This window comes from Pleurodeles waltl, chromosome 8, assembly GCF_031143425.1.
Source record: "Pleurodeles waltl isolate 20211129_DDA chromosome 8, aPleWal1.hap1.20221129, whole genome shotgun sequence".
Classification (NCBI taxonomy): domain Eukaryota; kingdom Metazoa; phylum Chordata; class Amphibia; order Caudata; family Salamandridae; genus Pleurodeles; species Pleurodeles waltl.
The window spans coordinates 15,020,583-15,039,770 of NC_090447.1; the positions used below are offsets into that span (position 1 = coordinate 15,020,583).

The following is a 19,188-nucleotide window of genomic DNA, read 5'->3' on the forward strand; positions in this document are numbered from 1 at the left end:
GGGAAAATGATGTAGCTCCGCATGAGTTTCATCAGGGCAGACAACACTCTGGACAAAATCTTTGAAAACATAGGCTGAGACATTCCAGATGACATGGCCACTGTTGTCTGGAATGAGCCACTTGCCAAAAAATGGAGGACAGACAGAACCTGCACTAGAGGGGGAATTCCTGTGGGTTGGCGGATGGGGGACATCAGGGCTGGCTCCAGCTGGGCACACAGTTCATGGATAGTGGCTCGGTCAAGTCGGTATTGGAGTATAATATGGCGTTCTTCCATTGTCGACAGGTCCACCAGCGGCCGGTACACGCGAGGATTCATCCTTCTCATCGCAAGTCCCAGCGGACGGTGCCTAGGAAGGAGAATATGGAGCACAGAGTCAATCAACTCACAGGTACGTTTACCACAGCTTGCACAGTAGACGATAATGTATGTATTGCAATGCTTGTATGTGTGGCAATGCAAGGCCTAGGCCTGTGTGACGCAGTTGAAATTAAGCCATGTGGGCCCTTGAAATGGCGGCTGCCTGACCTGTGAAGTGGGACAATGGGATGTGAGGTCACTGCGCTGGCGTGGCACACCGTGGCGGTAGGCGGCCGAAGACCGCTGTGCGAAGCCGCATTGGTTAACAATGATCCCTATGGGTTTTATGAGCCAATGACGATGTGCGCCGGCGGTCGCGGTACGCACCGCCGCGGACGTGACCGCCATTTTCTATCTGCTTAATCACTCGAGACCTGATCATCCACAGGAGAGGACCTATACTGCAAGTGCTGCTGTGACCTCGGTCTGGAAGAGACAATGGCTGCTGCGACTGGGGAAAGGGCCCCTGCCTTCAGTTCTGAAGAGTTGGAGAAACTCGTGGATGGGGTCCTCCCCCAGTATGCGCTACTGTACGGTCCTCCAGACCAACAGGTAAGTACACTGAGTGCACAATGAATGGGTTATGCCTGTGTGGAGTGGGGTGGATATAAGTTTGGGGGGGGGGAGAGAATGACGAGTGCAAGGCATGACAGATGAGAGTATGTGCCACATGGCAAGGTTGGGGAGGGGGGGCCAATCACATCTAACAAGCAGAAAATTGATGATATTTCCCTTCCCACCCTGTACATGTCAAATAGGTCAGCGCCCATCAGAAAGTCGATATTTGGCGTGCCATCGCCAAGGAAGTCCGGACCGTGGGGGTCTACAACAGACGGGGCACCCACTGCCGCAAGAGGTGGGAGGACATCCGCCGCGGAACCAGGAAGACCGCCGAGTCACTGCTGGGGATGGCCTCCCAACCTAGGAGGGGTGCCAGTCGTACCCTGACCCCCCTGATGTCCCGGATCCTGGCGGTGGCCTACCCTGATTTGGATGGGCGCGTGAGGGCATCACAGCAGACACAAGGGGGTGAGTACCAGTTAATTCTGCCATTTTTATGCGCAGTGGAGGTTCCTGGGTGGGGGAGGAGGGCTGTGGGTGACATTAGGCCAGGGCGCTTTCTGTAGTGTAGTCCTCTCCTTTAGCCATGGCCCTGTGTCCCCGCCCGCCACCTCTGTAGGGTGACAAGTACAGCTATCCATGGTCCTGCATCACCCATGTGTGCTTTTGTTGACCCTAGATCTGTAGGCCTGGTCACAAGTACTGAGTAGTGTACACCGATAGCGCGGCTAAGTGCATGAGGCTCCTGTGTCTGTCCTCTCCGCCAACGGTGTTGACAATGCATGCACTCAACCAGTTTTTTTGTCTATCCCCACCCTTTTTCTTTATCTACTTTTCCATGTGTGAATTAGCATCATCAGGCGGAGGAGATTTGGCATCGGAGCACGAGGGAGCTGCAAGTCACAAGGCCCCGGTGGGCCCTGGAACAGACACCGAGGGCACCAGTGATCCGGAGGGCGAGGGGAGCACCACAACGGGGACCGGTGGTGACACCAGCGACACCGACACGTCCTCGGATGGGAGCTCCCTAGCGGTGGCGGCAACATCCGGGCCCCCCGCCTCTACAGGTACAGCCGCCACCCAGCGCACCAGCACCGCCCTCCCAGCAGCCCCTCAGCCTTCGCTCCGTGCCCGCTCGCCCAGGAAGGCGGGCGTCTCCTTCGCCCCAGGCACCTCAGCCCCTGCCCCTGTCACCCCTGCTGCCCTCAGTGAGGAGGTCATTGACCTCCTTCAGACCATCATTGTTGGGCAGACTACCCTTTTGAATGCCATCCAGGGGGTGGAAAGGGAGGTGCATCGGAGCAATGCCTACCTGGAGGGCATTCATTCGGGTCAGGCTGCCCATCAACGATCGTTCAATGCTCTGGCCTCAGCACTGACGGCAGCCATTATCCATGTTTCCAGCCTCCCTCTTCTAACTGCCTCTACCCTGTCTCTGTCTCCTGTTCCTCAGCCTATCCCATCCACACCATCAGACCAGCCTGCACACACCTCAACACCCAAGGGCAGCTCATCCAGACACAAGCACCACCGATACCACAAACACTCACCCAAGCAACACCCAGATGCAGACATTCCAACAGTCACAATCACCTCTGTGTCCCCCTCCTCCTCGTCTCCCTCCTCCCTCCCTGTGACGTCTACACTCACACCTGCATGCACACCACCATCAGCCAGTGCTTCCATCACCAGCACACCCTCCACTACAGTCCGCACACGTGCAGTCACCACCCCCACTGCCATGTACACGTCCCCTGTGTCCTCTCCCACTGTGTCTGTCACCCCCTCTTCCAAGACACACAAACGCAGGCAGACACCCAAACAACAGCCATCCACCTCACGACAGCCTACGTCACAATCACCTGCACCCAAGGACAGCACACCTGACTCTCCTACAACCACATCCTCTTCCTCCACTCCCATCACCACTACTCCTACCCTTTACCTTGGTCCTAAAAAAGTTTACCTCTCTAATCTTAACCTCTTTCCCTCCCCTGACCCACCCCCTCCATCTGCTAAGAGTTCCAAGAGCACCTCAGCCACCACCAGCCCAGCTTCGAGTGTCACTGTGGTACATGGGTTCTGGAGCCCACCCTTTGGTGGCAGTGACACTTCAATCAGCAGCAAGGAGACAGCCAGCCCCCCCCCCCAGGCAAGAGGACCCGGAAAGTAAAGGGCCACCGTGAGAGGACTGACACGGATGCCCCCAAGGAGCAAAGTTCGGCCACTTCACCTGCCACAACATCCAGGGGAGGCAAGGGCCCGAGAGCCCCATCTAAGGAGCGAAAGGGCAGCAGGGCGGAGAAGTCAGCCAGCAGGAGCGTGGAGCAGGAGGGCCCCACAAGCCCCATCCCGGCTGTAAGGGAGGACACCAAAGGGCCCAGGACTCCGCCACCGAAGGGTCCAGCAACAACACGGTCGGAGGGTGACTGAGCAGGGAGTCCATGCCAGGTCTGGCTCCCTTGACTTACTGGACGAGCACCGCTGAACAGGGCCCCACCGTGAAGACAGGCACCGCTGAACAGGGCCCCGCCGTGAAGACAGGCACCGCTGAAAAGGGCCCCGCCGTGAAGACAGGCACCGCTGAACAGGGCCCTGCCGTGCAGAAGAGCACTGCTGAACAGGGCCCCGCCGTGAAGACAGGCACTGCTGAACAGGGCCCCGCCGTGCAGAAGAGCACCGCTGAACAGGGCCCCGCCGTGCAGAAGAGCACCGCTGAACAGGGCCCCGCCGTGCAGAAGAGCACCGCTGAACAGGGCCCCGCCGTGCAGAAGAGCACCGCTGAACAGGGCCCCGCCGTGAAGACAGGCACCGCTGAACAGGGCCCCGCCGTGCAGAAGAGCACTGCTGAACAGGGCCCGCCGTGAAGACAGGCACCGCTGAACAGGGCCCCGCCGTGCAGAAGAGCACCGCTGAACAGGGCCCCGCCGTGCAGAAGAGCACCGCTGAACAGGGCCCCGCCGTGCAGAAGAGCACCGCTGAACAGGGCCCCGCCGTGAAGACAGGCACTGCTGAACAGGGCCCCGCCGTGAAGACAGGCACCGCTGAACAGGGCCCCGCCGTGAAGACAGGCACCGCTGAACAGGGCCCTGCCGTGCAGAAGAGCACCGCTGAACAGGGCCCCGCCGTGAAGACAGGCACCGCTGAACAGGGCCCCGCCGTGAAGACAGGCACCGCTGAACAGGGCCCCGCCGTGAAGACAGGCACCGCTGAACAGGGCCCCGCCGTGCAGAAGAGCACCGCTGAACAGGGCACCGCCGTCTCAAGCACCGCTCCGCTGGGCCCTTCCTCTCAAGCACCGCTCCGCTGGGCCCTTCCTCTCAAGCACCGCTCCGCTGGGCCCTTCATCTCAAGCACCGCTCCGCTGGGCCCTTCATCTCAAGCACCGCTCCGCTGGGCCCTTCCTGTCAAGCACCGCTCCGCTGGGCCCTTCCTGTCAAGCACCGCTCCGCTGGGCACTTCCTGTCAAGCACCGCTCCGCTGGGCCCTTCATCTCAAGCACCGCTCCGCTGGGCCCTTCCTGTCAAGCACCGCTCCGCTGGGCCCTTCCTGGCAAGCACCGCTCCGCTGGGCCCTTCCTGTCAAGCACCGCTCCGCTGGGCCCTTCATCTCAAGCACCGCTCCGCTGGGCACCGCCGTCTCAAGCACCGCTCCGCTGGGCCCTTCATCTCAAGAACCGCTCCGCTGGGCACCGCCGTCTCAAGCACCGCTCCGCTGGGCCCTTCATCTCAAGCACCGCTCCGCTGGGCACCGCCGTCTCAAGCACCGCTCCGCTGGGCCCTTCATCTCAAGCACCGCTCCGCTGGGCACCGCCGTCTCAAGCACCGCTCCGCTGGGCACCGCCGTCTCAAGCACCGCTCCGCTGGGCCCTTCATCTCAAGCACCGCTCCGCTGGGCACCGCCGTCTCAAGCACTGTTCACGGTTCACTGTGCCCACCATGCCTCCTCCTTGACCAGTGGAGACTGCAATCCACCTGATGGACTGTGGCTTTGCACTCCCCAGGATGGTCCAGTGGGCAAGCCACCCACTGTAGAGACTTGAGAGACTGTGGCTTTGCACTCCCCAGGATGGTCCAGTGGGCAAGCCACCCACTGTAGAGACTTGAGAGACTGTGGCTTTGCACTCCCCAGGATGGCAGAGTGGGCAAGCCACCCACTGTAGAGACTTGAGAGACTGTGGCTTTGCACTCCCCAGGATGGCACAGTAGGCATGGTGGCCCCTTCGTGGATCAGGCGTCGTGGACTCATGTGGCTGTGGTGCCCCCCCTTCCCTTCCCCCTGAGGTGCCTGTAGTTTTGTCATCAGATGCCCCTGCAGTGTTCTCTCCAAAGGACTCAGGTCTCCCTTTGCCCTTGTGTTGAGGCACTTTGGCCCACGGACACTTTGAATTTCGTAAGATGTGCAGGACTAATTGCCTCGGTTATCCACTGCAATGTATATAGAATTTTTATAATATAAATATTTTTGCTAGTTGACCTATACTAATCAGAGGCTATTTTGTACATACATTTTTATTCACAATTTAATTATGTCATTGCATTTTTTACGGGGGTTTGGGTGGTGTCACTCTGACTTGTTGCTCTGCATTGGTGTGTACATATTGGGGGGGGTGGGGGTCGCATATGTGTGTGCCGTAACCTTTCCTCCTCCCCCCTCCCGTGTGTCGTAGGTGCAGTACTCACCGTTGTCGTCTGCGCCGGCGTTCGTACTCGTGGTAGATGAGCAGGTAGACGAGAGCAGGTAGGATGTTCAATTCGGGTTCCATGCTGTCCTCCTTCCTCGTGGAGTGCGTAGAGGTGAGCGTTTTCCCTTTCGTAGTCTGTTTCCGCCGTGTTTTTATCGGCGAGGCTCCGGCCCCGGAAAAGGTGGCGGATTGGTGAGTTATGATACTGTGGGCGGTACATTGTCTGCCGCCTGCCTGTTGGCGGTGACCGCCGCGCTGTTTGTTTGTACCGCCGTGGCGGTCGGAGTGTTAATGTGGCGGCCTGTGTTGGCGGTTCCCGCCAGGGTCAGAATTCAATTTTTTGGACCGCCAGCCTGTTGGCGGGTTGGCCGCTGCTTTATCACCGACCGCCAGGGTTAGAATGACCCCCAGAGTCAGAACTCTCAGGAATAGTGAAAACTAAGCATGAGAATGGGTGAGCACACATAGCAACCATAAATGGAATCTTTTTCAACTTTGCAATGTGTGATATTGGCAATACAAACAAATAAAAACATACATTTCATTTTTTACTTTTTTTAAGGTCAAATCTGAATGGTCAGTTTTAATTAACCCTTTCATGCACTCTTCTGACGCACCCAGTATGTTAAGCTTTTTATTCGTTATGCAGGTTAATCGTGATTCCTGCGATGAATTCGTGAAAAATGCAGGTGTCCAAAAACACATTTTCTTTGATAGGTTTATTACAACAGTATAATACACATCATTAGCAATATCTCTCTTGGAAAGTAAATTTTCGTCACACAGTGCTGACTAGAAATCTGTTTAACTTTTACAAAGACAGTACTGTCCCTTTAACAGACTTCCCCAAATACACTCTGAGCACAGTCTACATAGCAACCCACTAGAACCAGTCGTTCACAAGTTCAGAGCATATTTTAGAAGGGGCATACTGGTTACAAATGGAGCTGCAGCAGGTGTGGTTTACAGCACAGATAAAACACCATATCTAAGTTAGCAGTACAAATTTTATTTTCACTACACCCAGTCAAAGAACGACTTACTTATCCTAATTTCACTCACCTGCATATTCACAGTACTCAGTGATAAATATGTCTTGTTAAAGCAGGGCCACACCTCTATTTTAACTGCCTCCCATTCCCAACACTGCCTCGTTCAGATCCAGCCTTCTCCTTACTACTACTCCTGCCACACTTCAAAATGGCCAGAGTGTGGATTGTTGGGCACAGCTATGTCGTTTGGGCTAGGGAGGCTGCTAGAAAGAGTTCAATAAATAGGTACTTGGGTTTGCCCAATGTGGACATTAATTGGATTGGCCGGAGAGGGTTAAAGTGCCATCAATTGCTTTGGTTGGTTGAAAGCATTAGAGATCGCCAACCTCCTGACCTCATGATTGTGCACTGTGGTGGCCTAGGCACATTGACTGAGGTAGGAGTGGAAATCCTGAAAGATACCTTTGCACAACTGATGAGAATTTGCCCTCACACTGTCTTGGTGTACGCTAACATATGCCAAAGGCAGACATTGAAGTGGTCTACCCAATTCAGCCCACAGATTGGGAAAGTCATGAAACATGCTCATAAAACTGTTTCTGCATTTCTCAGGGACCATAACATGGGCTGTGTATACAATAAAATACATATGACTGGGACATATAGAAGTGATGCTGTGCACTTTACTGATAAAGACAACAAGGTTTTTTTTTCATACCTGAAGCTCTACATCCAGCCTTACATGTTACTATCACATATTAACAATTAACACAATGGTTGTTGTGAAGAGCACCCCATAGCCCAGAATTCTTGTTAATTTTTTACTCTAAACTTAATTTTTTTTTTAACATAACCACAAGCATGTCATAATATTCGCGACTATGCCACGGGTCTCCAAATGGGTGTGTTATGGTGTTAATGGATATGTGAATCGGTGCATCAGGGTGTGAGTGGGTCTGAAAATTAGTGCATGAGGTTATAACTAAGTATGCAAATGGGTGCGTCAGAGTGTGACTTGATCTGCAAATGGGTGAATTAGGGCCATATGTACCAAAGCATTTTCCCATAGACACAGAATGGGTAAAACCCTTTGATACATCTGGCCCTTAGTGTGTGAGTGGATCTGCGAATAGGTGCATAAAGGTGTCAGTGGATCTGCGAATGGGTGTATCAAGGTCTGACTGTATCTGCAAATATATGCATGAGGTTGTGTCTTGGTCTGTGAATTGTTGCATAAGGGAGTGACAGGATCTGCAAATGGGTGCATCAGGGTGTGATTAGGTACATCAGGATGTCAGTGAGTCTGTGAGTGGGTGCATCTGCGTGCAACTGGATCTGCGAATGGGTGCATCAGAGTGTGAGTGGTTCTCTGAATAGGTGCATCAGGATATGAGTGGATCTCCAAATGGGTGCATGCGGTTGTGACTGGGCATGAAAATGGGTGCATCACAGTATGATTGGGTCTGTGAATGGGTGCATCAGGGGGTGAGTGGGTCTTTGAATGGGTTCATTATAGTGTGACTGGATCTGTCAATGTATGCATGAGGTTGTCACTGGGTATGCAAATGGGTGGATCAGGGTCTGAGTGGGAATGTGTATGAATGCATCAGGGTGTAAGTGCATATGCAATTAGATAAATTAGGGGTGAGTGGATCTACAAATGATTGCATCAGCGTGTGACTTACTCTGGGAATAGGTGGATTACTGTGAACGGGTACATTACGGTCTGAGTGGATCTACACATGGGTGTCTGAGGTTGTCACTGGGTATGCGAATGGGTGAATCAGGGTATGATTGGATCTTCAAATGGGTACGTCAGAGTGTCATTGGATTTGCAAATGTCTGCATCAGGAGTTGAGTAGGTCTGTGAATTAGTGCATCAGACTGTGACTGGATCTGTAAATCGGTACATCAGGTTTTGAGTGGATCTGTAAATGGGTGTGTCACAGTGTGATTGGGTTTTGAACTGGTGCATCAGATGGTGAGTGGGTCTGTGAATTAGTGCATCAGAGTGTGATTGGATCTATCAATGGGTGCATGAGGTTGTCAATGGGTTTGCAAATGGGTACATCAGGGTGTGAGTGAGTATGTGAATGGGTGCATCAGGGTGTGAGTGCATCTGCCAATAGATGCATGATTTGGTGAGTGGATTTGAGAATGGGTGCATCAGCGTGTGATTGGATCTGGGAATAGGTGGATGAGGGGGTGAGTGGATCTGTGAATGGGTGCATTAAAGTCTGAGTATATCTGTGAATGGGTGTCTGAGGTTGTCACTGGATATGCAAATGGGTGCATCAGGGTGTGACTGGATCTGTGAATCGGTACATCAGGGTATGAGTGGATGTGCGAATGGGTGCATCAGGGGCTGAGTGGGTCTGTGAATGGATACATCAGGGTGTCAATGGATCTGCCAAATAGGTGCATCAGGAGGTGAGTGGATCTGTGAATGGGTGCATCAAGGTGCAAGTGGATCTGCAAATGGGTGTATCAGGGCGTTACTGCATCTGTGAATGGATGCATCAGGGGAGAGTGGGTCTGTGAATGGATGTATTACAGTCGGAGTGGGTCTACAAATTGGTGTCTGAGGTCGTCACTGGGTATGTGAATGGGTGCATTAGTGTATGATTGGTTCTGCAAATGGGTATGTCAGCGTGTGATTGGTTCTCTGAATGGGTGCATCAAAGTGTCAGTAACTCTGAGTGGGTCTGTCAGCGTGTGACAGGATCTATGAATGGGTGCATCAGAGTGTGACTGGATCTGTAAATGGGTGTATCAGGGTATGAATGGATCTGCAAATGGATGCATTAGGAAGGGGGGTGGGTTTCTGAATGGGTACGTGAGGTTGTCACTGGGTATGCGAATGGGTGTGTAAGTCGGGAACTGGATCTGTGAATGGGTGCATGAGTGTGTGAGTGGGACTGTGAATGAGAGCATGAGAATGTGAATGAGTCTATGAATGAGTGCATCAGGCTATGAGAGAATTCCCAAATGGTTATGTAAGCTTGTGACTGGCTCTGCACATCTGTGCATCACTGTGTGAGTGGGTCTATGAATGGGTGCATTAGGATGTGACTAGGTCTCTCAATAGGTGGATCACATTATAACTAGGTCTGCAAAGGGTAACATCAGGATGTGACTATGATCTGCGAATAGGTGCATGAAGGTGTGACTGGATCCCTGAGTGGGTGCATAAGTGTCTGACTGGGTCTACAACTGAGTGCATTAGTGTATCATTACACCTGTGACTTGATGCATGAGTTTCTCTGTGCTACCATGTCTAAATGAATGACTGTATAACTAAACCTCTCAATGCTTTTTTATTGTTGCTGATATTCGTGAATAAGTTGCGATGTTACACAAGGGCTGCATTACGACGTATTCACGAATATCGCTAGCGGTGTAAAAAAAAACACTGTAAGTTCCTATTATGACTTACAAACACTCTTACAGGACACCCCTGTAGTTAGGGTCATTCCATCCTGATCCCTAATGCCATTTTTCATAACTTTTCCCTAAAATGGCAGCCACAACTTTCTATTCAGGTTGCAGCAAGCCAATCACAGCATTCCTCGTGTCGCGTGCATTTGTAAATTTACTGCAATCATTGCTAAATGTTCATGGTCACAGATATCTAAATTTATTTTCCCTTTCATTTCTCAAAAACTACGGAATTAATTTACACCAAACTAGCAAAAGCAGAATCTGCGTACCGAAACTTAGCTATCTGCCAAATTTGGTGTAATTCCGTCCAGCGGTTCAGGATGTAGTCATGTCTAAAGGTCCTACGGGAATTAACATGGGAAACACAACTTTTTTGATCCTCCCTTTTTCTCACCCCCTGCTTGATGGATCACCCCAAAACTTTCCATGCACAAAAAGAATCATCATTGCTCTTTTTAAAAAAAAAATGTTGTGAAGTTTGTCAAATGGTGCCAAAGATATAGGCAAGCCAAAAAGCATTTTTTCTATGGAAACATGGTTCTAACTATAACTACCAATATATACATATATATATATAAACATATATATATACACACACATTATCTATCTATCTATCTATCTATCTATCTATCTATCTATCTATCTATCTATCTATCTATCTATCTATCTATCTATCTATCTATCTATCTATCTAACTATCGACCTGTTAGACCTGACAGCCTTAGGGTGGTCACCTCCAACTTTTTGCCTGCCTCCCTTCACTTTTTGACACTGTGTTTGCTGATTTTAGGACTCTGCACACTTTACCACTGCGAACCAGTGCTAAAGTGCATATGCTATCTCCCTGTACACATGGTAACATTGGCTCATACCCAACTGGAAGATGCTGGATTGCCTGATGGCAGTGTTGGGGACTGCTGTGATGGTGAAGTGGATGATAGCATGGTCTGTCCAGTGAGCTCAGTGGTGTGGCTGTACTTAACTCTGTTGCTGGCCATGAGGATGGGTTGAGAGTGTGTCCTGTAATTTACGTGGGGTTGGTGACTAGCTGAATGAGGCTTTGCACCATTATTTAACGCTTGGGTCAGACCAGGCGTTAGGGGACCTGTGGACCCATTTCCATGGGTAAACACAATGGAATGGGTCCACAGGTGCCCTCCCCAATCCCCAAGCCCCAGGAACACCCCCACCCACACCAGAGGGACACCGGAGGATGGGGGACCCCATCCTAGGTAAGTAGGGTAAGTATAGGTAAGTATTATTATTTTTTAAATTAAAGTGCCATCGGTGGCACAACTTGGGGCCCCTTGAATGGCACATTGGGGTGGTGGGCATGACTCCTGCCTTTCCAGAAAGTGCCACTAGGCTGGTTAGAGGCATTTCTTTTACTCTAATCAGCCTAATGTCATTTTTTGGTGCAAAACCCCCTTCTAACATACCGCCACCCCCACCTGGCTAACGTCATTTTTTTTATGATAGCCAGCCATTGTCTCCTGCTTGCGCTGTTCCATAAATATGGCACCCGGCTGGCGCTCAGGAATGGTGCAAGCTGATGCTAAACTTTTTGATGCAAAACTTTGTTAGTGCAATTTTCCATCAAAAAGTATAAATATGCCCCTCAGTGCTAAATTTTAGCGGGTGTTTTCTGGTGCAGGGCCCGGCACTTATTTTTCTGCCTCAAGCATTTACTGTGAGCCAAAGACACATATGGGAAAGATGGAGGAAGAGAAAAATGAAAAACCGTCACAAAGGGAGAAAGCAGAAAGCGGCAAGAGTGAGCAGAAGAGGCAGGGGTGGCTGTAAATGGATTAAAGAGGCCCAAGATGGCTTCAGGATTACTTTGCCTCAGTATTCCGTGCTGGCACATTTAATTGCAGCAGCCACATGTTTCGAAGGAGAGCTCTCGGCATGGCACGTTTTTATTTACAAATTAAACACAGGCCATATTTTCAAAATATGGTGCATTTCTGTCCTCGCCCCATGTGCTAGTGCTCTTTTGGCTGTCTAGTGCCAACGCAGGCACCCTTTTTGCTTGCTGCATGGTTGCATGCAAGATTGTTTTTGTGCAGTAAGGGACACCTTCCTGCCCAAAAATAATACAAGGAAGTGTTTTTCTCTTTCTATGTGTGCTTCATTCTACGGCACACTTGGAGAAAAAGAAAATGAGGTGAAATAGAGATATTTCTACTTGTTACACCTCCCCTGGGTAGGGGTATGGTTTTGGTGCAGCTCCAGGTTTATAGAGTCTTGTAAATCAGGGAATGTGGATAAACCCATCACAGCACCCATGGAACGCCTCCTTGATGCAGTGAAAGGCAATGCAGGGACTTGTGTTGCCCTGCCTTTCTCCATTTCTACAAGCCCATACAAGTCTATGCGTGGTCTCATAGATGTGAGTCTGCAGTCTGCACCGCCAAAGTGTATAAAAAAAGGGATGCACCAGTGGAGTGAATAGTGATTCGGTAAAGTTTTCTTCGTATAATTTTTAAAGGGCATTTGCTGAGTATAAAAAACAAACATTTTCTACAAATACTAATAATATGTCTTTAACATCTAGATTTTTCCTCTTTGGTTTTACTAATCTGAAAAGGTATTTTTCACGTCCAAATGATTTTTCAGGGATTTCACACATAAAAGTGATATGTTGTTTCTGTCACCTAAACAGATTGATTACACATGTGGAATAGATTCCCATGTCTTAGGCTGGTTTGCAATGCCAGACAGCCATGTGTGATTATCTGCTGTTGTGTCCCCACATCCAGGTCCTTCACTATGTGAAACACACGCGGTTCCAGACTGGCAGCGGGAACAGGGTGATGTTTGATGCCAACGGAGACGTCCCCGCGTCTTATGACATCCTGAACATGCAGATATCACCGGATAACACATTCCAACTTATGAAAGTGGGGAAGATCAACTCGAGGGCAATGAGCGGCAAAGAGGTTGTACTCAACATGAGCGCCATCTTGTGGAGTGACGGCTCATCGCTGGTGAGGCTCAGATGATTGCAGCGGGTGACAACGCGCTTCTGGAAGAAAGCCTCAGAATTCTCCCATTAGGCTTTTACTCCTTCTGAGTCCCTGATAACGCAATTGCCAGTACATCTGGAATAAAATGAACAGGGATTACAAATGGGATTCTTAGGGCCACACTTATGAAATTTTGGAACAGGGCAGTGCAGAAAAACCCCTTGCTGCGCTGCCCTGCATCAAAAAGAATGCGCAAGAATGCACCAAATCTATGCAATAGGGTGCCTCCTGTCCCTTAAAACTGTGCCTGCACCATTTTGGCAGCATAGCATGGTGCAAGGGTGTCTGCATTGTCGGTGTTATTATTTGTGCGGGAAGGGGCACCTTCCTGCACAAAAATAATCCTCGGAGGATGCAACACACAGAAAGAGGCGAAAACAAGGAAACACGAAGATATTTCTCCTCGTTGTGCCTCTCCTGGATAGGCGTAAGGTTTTGGTGCAGCTCTCACAAACCTGTGGATGTGGGAAAATCTATGGGTGTTGCTTGGGAAAATCTATCACAATGCCCATGGAATTCCTGGCAGGGGCAGAGTAAGGCAACGCAACAATTTGCGCTGTCTTTCCTTACTCCATATCCATGAGGCTATAAAAGCCATTCAAAGTGGCTTTGCGTGGCTTCGCTTCTTAGATATGGTTTAGAGGTGTGTGCCACCAGAGCCTCACTAAAAGTGATGCAACGGTAGAGCAAGCCTCTCATAAATTTGTTCCTCAGTGTCCAATTAGCAATGAGCAATTATGAAGTAATCTGTAATTCCAGGCTTGATTTTCCAGTAATAGCTACTTTTGTGTCGCTTTTCATGATCTTATAGATATGGAGTAAGGTGAGAAAGAGGTCACTGCGTTGCCTTACTCTGCGTCAGGGGGTAATTCCATGGGCTTTGATGTGGGTTGTGCCATGCTATACCCATGGGTTTTGACGCATTTCCCTATTTACAAGGCTCTGTAAACCTGGAAATGTGTCAAAACCGTACACCTTCCGCATCACACATAGAAAAAAGGGAAATGCCTCCCAGGAATGTTTGTGCAGGCAGGTGTCTCTCCCTGCACCAAAACAATCCTGCATGTAACGCGGGCACCCTTGCACCATGGTGCCTGTGCTGCCGGAGTGTCACTTGTTATGATGCTGTGGTGGCGCAGGCCTCTCAGTCATACCTTTGAGGCAACCCAAAGCTTTGGATGGCCTCATGGATATGGGGTAAGGCAAGGCAGCACAAAGTGCTGAGCTGCCTTACTCAACATCAAGGAAGCGTTCCATGGACGTGTTATTGGGGTTTCCCATGTAACACTCATGACTTTTAACACATTCCCAGATTTACAAGAATCTGTAAACCTGGGAATGCGTCAAAACTGGGCACCTCTCCAGAGGAGGCGTAACAAGGACAAATACCTTTATTTCTCTTCAATTTTTCCTCTTTCTATGTGTGCTGCATTCTGTAGCTCACACAGAAAGATGGAAACGCCTCTATTGATTGTTTTTGTGCAGGAAGGTGTCCCTTTCTGCACAAAAACAATTGTGGCAACAACGCAAACACCATTGCACCATGGTGCAAGGGTGCCTGCTATGGCACTAGGCACCAATTTGTGCGCTGGCACAGGCAGAAAGGACAGGAATGCACTGTATGTAATTCTTTGATGCAGGGCACTGCAGCAAGAAGCCTTACAGTGCTGCCATATTACACAATTACACACTGGTAACAGTCAGGCCCTCATTACGAGTCTGGCAGTCCTAGGATCGCCAGACTTGCGGTTGCAGTCGGACCACCGCCAAATGCGGCGGTCCAGCCTCAACATTATGACTGTGGCGAAAGCTCCACGATTGGACTGCCGGCACTGCCACATTTGTGCCGGCCGATGGTCCAGCGGTGCCGGCGGTCAATCCTCAGGATTACAACCCCTGTGTCCGCCAGCTTTTGCATGGCAGTTCCACTTGGAATGGACAGTGCAAGGGCCCCCATGGGCAGCCCTGTTGCGCTTTTCACTGCCTGATTTACAGGCAGTGAAAAGCACGATGGGTGCTGTTGCAACCGACGCACCGCAAGATTGCCGCCGTCTCATAATGTTTCCACCCGCTGGCCAGTGGGAAACTCATAATAGAGCCAGAGGGCGGAATACTGAACTGGAGGTCTTCCGGACACGTAATGAGGCCCTCAAGGTGTAGTTCTGGTTAACTCAAAGTTTTAATTGAAAAGGTATATTGTCTTGTTAATAGCATCACAATCTGCATGAAGCATTCAGAGAAAAAAGTGTATTAAAGCTGGGTTCAGCATGTCAAATTTTGTGTAGCTGTGTACCGGGGTAGAGATAAAGTGAGAGTCAAAAAATAATATTTTTCTTTTCACCTCACATAGATGTCTGTGCTGTCTGGCACAGAAAGTAACTTAAGAGAAAATGGTATGGAAATAGAACTTTACTCACAGAAGTGCCTTGCTTTGTTTGGTATAAATATGCTACTTTGCTTTCGAAAAATTAGTATTACAAAAGCAGCGCCTGGGCTTGTGAAAGGCATAAACTTTTAAAACCTCTGTATGAAAGTGGAAATCCAAAATATTTCAATATTCAATTCAATTGGAAAACACCCGCCAGGAAGGCTTGAAACACGTTAGAGTCTCCATTGGGAGCACTTTCAAATATGGAAGTTGAAAACAGCTGTCGCTAGGTCATGCATGTCACATATTCCAGGAAACTGTTGGTGAGACACTGAACAATCAATGGAAAGTCTAAAAGTAAAGAAGTATCACAGAGATCATTGGGTTGTCCAGAGGGGTCACCAGAGACAACAGACCTCAAGATTAAGGGCCTCATTACGAGCCTGGCGGTCAACAGACTCCTGTCGGCCAGTTTGGTGATCTGACCCTAAAATTAGGAGTTTGGTGGTCGGACTGCCAAATGACTGCCGTCTCCTCCGGGAACAATATTCCAGTCGGGCTGATGGCGGGTGCAGGTTGCAATCAGCCAGGGTGGCACTGCATGCAGCACTGCCCTGCTGATTACAACCTGGTTCTCCATTAGCCTTTTCATGGTGGATTCACCCAGGGTCCACAGGGGGGTTCCTGCACTGCCCTTGTCCATTACGAGTCAGTGACAATGCTGCCGCCACTTTCCCACTGGGCTGACAGGTGGAAACCTTGGTTTCTGCCCCTCAGTCCAGCAGGAAAGTCGTAATGGGGCCAGTGGGGAGGTCACCAGTAATGCGTCAACCTTCCCATCGGAAGTTCGGCAGATGGGTCTTCCCGTTCACCGAACCCGTAATCGTCCCCTAATTATCCATGTATGGAAATACTAATCGATCTACATATTTGTCTCAACCCTTTATACTTATGACTAGAATCTTTAATGCATTTGACATCATGAAAGTTGATGAAAGAACGTGAGATTGCACAGTGATGGAAGTACTGAAGAACAACTGAATGCACCTTCTAGCCTCCTCAAAATAGAAGATACCATGTCCCTATTCTATGTCCTTCATACTTGTCCACACTTCATTAATACTGTCTTTCTCATTTTTTCCACTGTATCCTACATTGAATTATAGATACCGCTCTCTCTCTGCAGCAACAGCTGTCCTCCTGGTTACCGAAAGGCTGCCAGACAAGGAAAGCCCATGTGCTGCTATGATTGTGTGCTCTGTTCACATGGAGAAATCAGCAATGGAACAGGTGGGTTTGCTTCTAGCCATGCTGCATTCAATGCCTACTCAACTTTAACCAGACTATCAATATCCCAGTATATGTGCACTTTCCTCTGATAGAAACCAATGAGATGCCAAACATTTAGGACGTGATTTGGAGAAGAGGTACTCTGCATATTTTGTATGAGTATGTTCTGTAACCTGTTTGGGAAGCCTTTGATTGCCTTTAAAAGTTTGATAAGTTTCTCCCTACTTAAGAAAAATCTACTCTGAAGCAGACACTTTGCTGATTTTTTTTAGCTTTCTAGGTTCATGAGGGGTCGCCTTTTCGAAAAATAATTTGGGATGCCTTCAAGATTCCTGTTTCTGGAAAGGATGTAGATTGGACTTTAGAAAATTTTAATCATAGCAATATAAATAAAATGAGTTAGGCAAATGCAAAACTAGATAGTGGAAATCTTAGATCCAAAATAAGAAACAACTCACACCAATTCAAGGGAAATATCCAGCATTTTTCTTCACTGTTGCCCACATATATAGTAAGAGGCCCTAACTCTGCCCATCAATGAAAAACCTTATTTTCATGATAACTAATTATGATTAGAATTTACTTATTACACATTTTATTAATGTTGTTTAAAGATCCTGGAGAAGTTGTTGCCACATAATTTGTGCCAGAAATGCCAAGATTCTAGATGGATATTCACTCTTACTGTCTTTTCCCCAGGGACATCAAACACAACCTATAGAGTTTGCAAAATACTCAAAAATGTAGATTATATTGGACTATAATTGTACTACACAATTTCAATGAGAATTGGGTATGCAGACATTGTAAAGTTGCTCATCAGTTCATCTCTTCCGACCAGAGTTGATCAAATAGACTATCCAGGTAAAATGTCTCATTGGATGCATTTGATTTTGCATAAATGTTTGCAGTTCTTCTGAACATAGTTCTGCTAAATCTTGAGAAGACAACTGACCCAATAAACCTGATATTATTTACTCAAGGAAGTTTGAGAAGAGTTATTCTTCCCATTTCATCAGCCTATTGCTTTCTGTTTATACTATAGCATGCCTTAATGTAATCAGTGATGGAAAGACTAGGGGTTATTTTAAAATGTATGCACCCCTGTAGCAGCAGTTACTGACCTCACTGGTAAAGCTCTAAGACACCTTCCTACTAGTTAAGGCATCTCTCTTCCAAAAATTGTTCCATAGTTCCTGCAATCCTGGTCAGATCAGAAACTAAAACTTGTGAAGAAGACAACCCTAGCTCTGGCAATCATTAAAAACTAGCTTCTGATTACTGACCTACCACACCTTGGTAGGATAGTGAGAAGCAAATTGACACTGAATCTCATGAGTTCAAGAATACGTTCCTACTGCAAGAATACCAACAATCTTACAGGCTGCAGAACAACGCTGAGAAAGTAACCTATTTAGTGGTGGTAACATTCTTCTGGCCAATGTCAATGGTGGCAACACATATAAACTCTTCCAGACATGAGTGCTTCACTATAAACTGTGGACTTACCCCTATATCACGCTGTCATACATAGCATCCAATATCCGCAGGAAGCCCCTTGCAGACTTCCTTGACAAAGAAAATTTGAATGATACACAATCCTACAGTAAAGGCACTGGTGTAAATGACACTGGCTGTATGAAGGATTACATCACCAGAATCCAACCTGGAGGTAAACAATATACCCCTTGCTCAACTCCATGAGGATGCAATGTGTGCTCATCTCAAACAATACGAATCAAGACCAAATGAAAGGCTGGGTCACTGTCATGATTTGCCACACAATTCAGGGTCACAACACAAATGTCATGGGTTTCTGCATTGGCTTCGGAGGCTTTACTTTTACTTTTAAAATCCATATTTGGAAAAAGACAAAATCTCTTTGCTCTAAACTATTCTTACAGTGGAAAATGAAGGCTTTGCTACCACATTCATATTTCAGAAACCGCCATACTTGCAGTTTCTCAACCAAGGCATGGTCCTACTTCCCAGAATCTGAGAACCCTCCACCACCCTGAAGAGAGTCCTCCATGCTGCCATATATTTCATTGAAGGACTAATTCATTCAGGTCAACTTCAAAAAGCTAGGTTCAAGCTTTCCACCTTGCATGGCAAATAAAATCACAATCTCCAGTGAGACTTACCAACACAAGGAATCATCTCACAAGAGCATTTGGATTTAGTCCTGCAAAAGCAGGTTTCTATTAATGTATATTCTGTCCCATGCCAATTTGGTGCCGTTTGTAAATCATTTGAAGGTATTTTGAATTCATTTTTCAAAAACTGGAACTTTATTTCGGGATGTTCACAACTATAAAACTCCTTAGTATCAGATCCTTCCTGTTTTCCCTAGTCTTGAATTAAAAAAAAGGAGCACTTTTTTACCTGCTTTGAACTTCAATGTATACCTGCAAGCAGCCACCACATAGCTGCAGCTGAGGTTGCTCTAAAAAATGTGTTT

At 48.4% G+C, this 19,188-nt stretch overlaps 1 protein-coding gene across 1 annotated transcript in view; it reads left to right on the top strand.

Annotated features, from left to right (window-relative positions):
* LOC138249290 (extracellular calcium-sensing receptor-like) overlaps nucleotides 1–19,188 on the top strand; it is a 118,189-nt gene that overhangs the window by 81,272 nt on the left and 17,729 nt on the right. Inside the window, exons 5-6 of the mRNA XM_069203246.1 lie at nucleotides 12,803–13,030; nucleotides 16,604–16,727. Of these exons, the coding sequence (XP_069059347.1) occupies nucleotides 12,803–13,030; nucleotides 16,604–16,727 (352 nt within the window). The remainder of the gene's footprint in view (nucleotides 1–12,802; nucleotides 13,031–16,603; nucleotides 16,728–19,188) is intronic.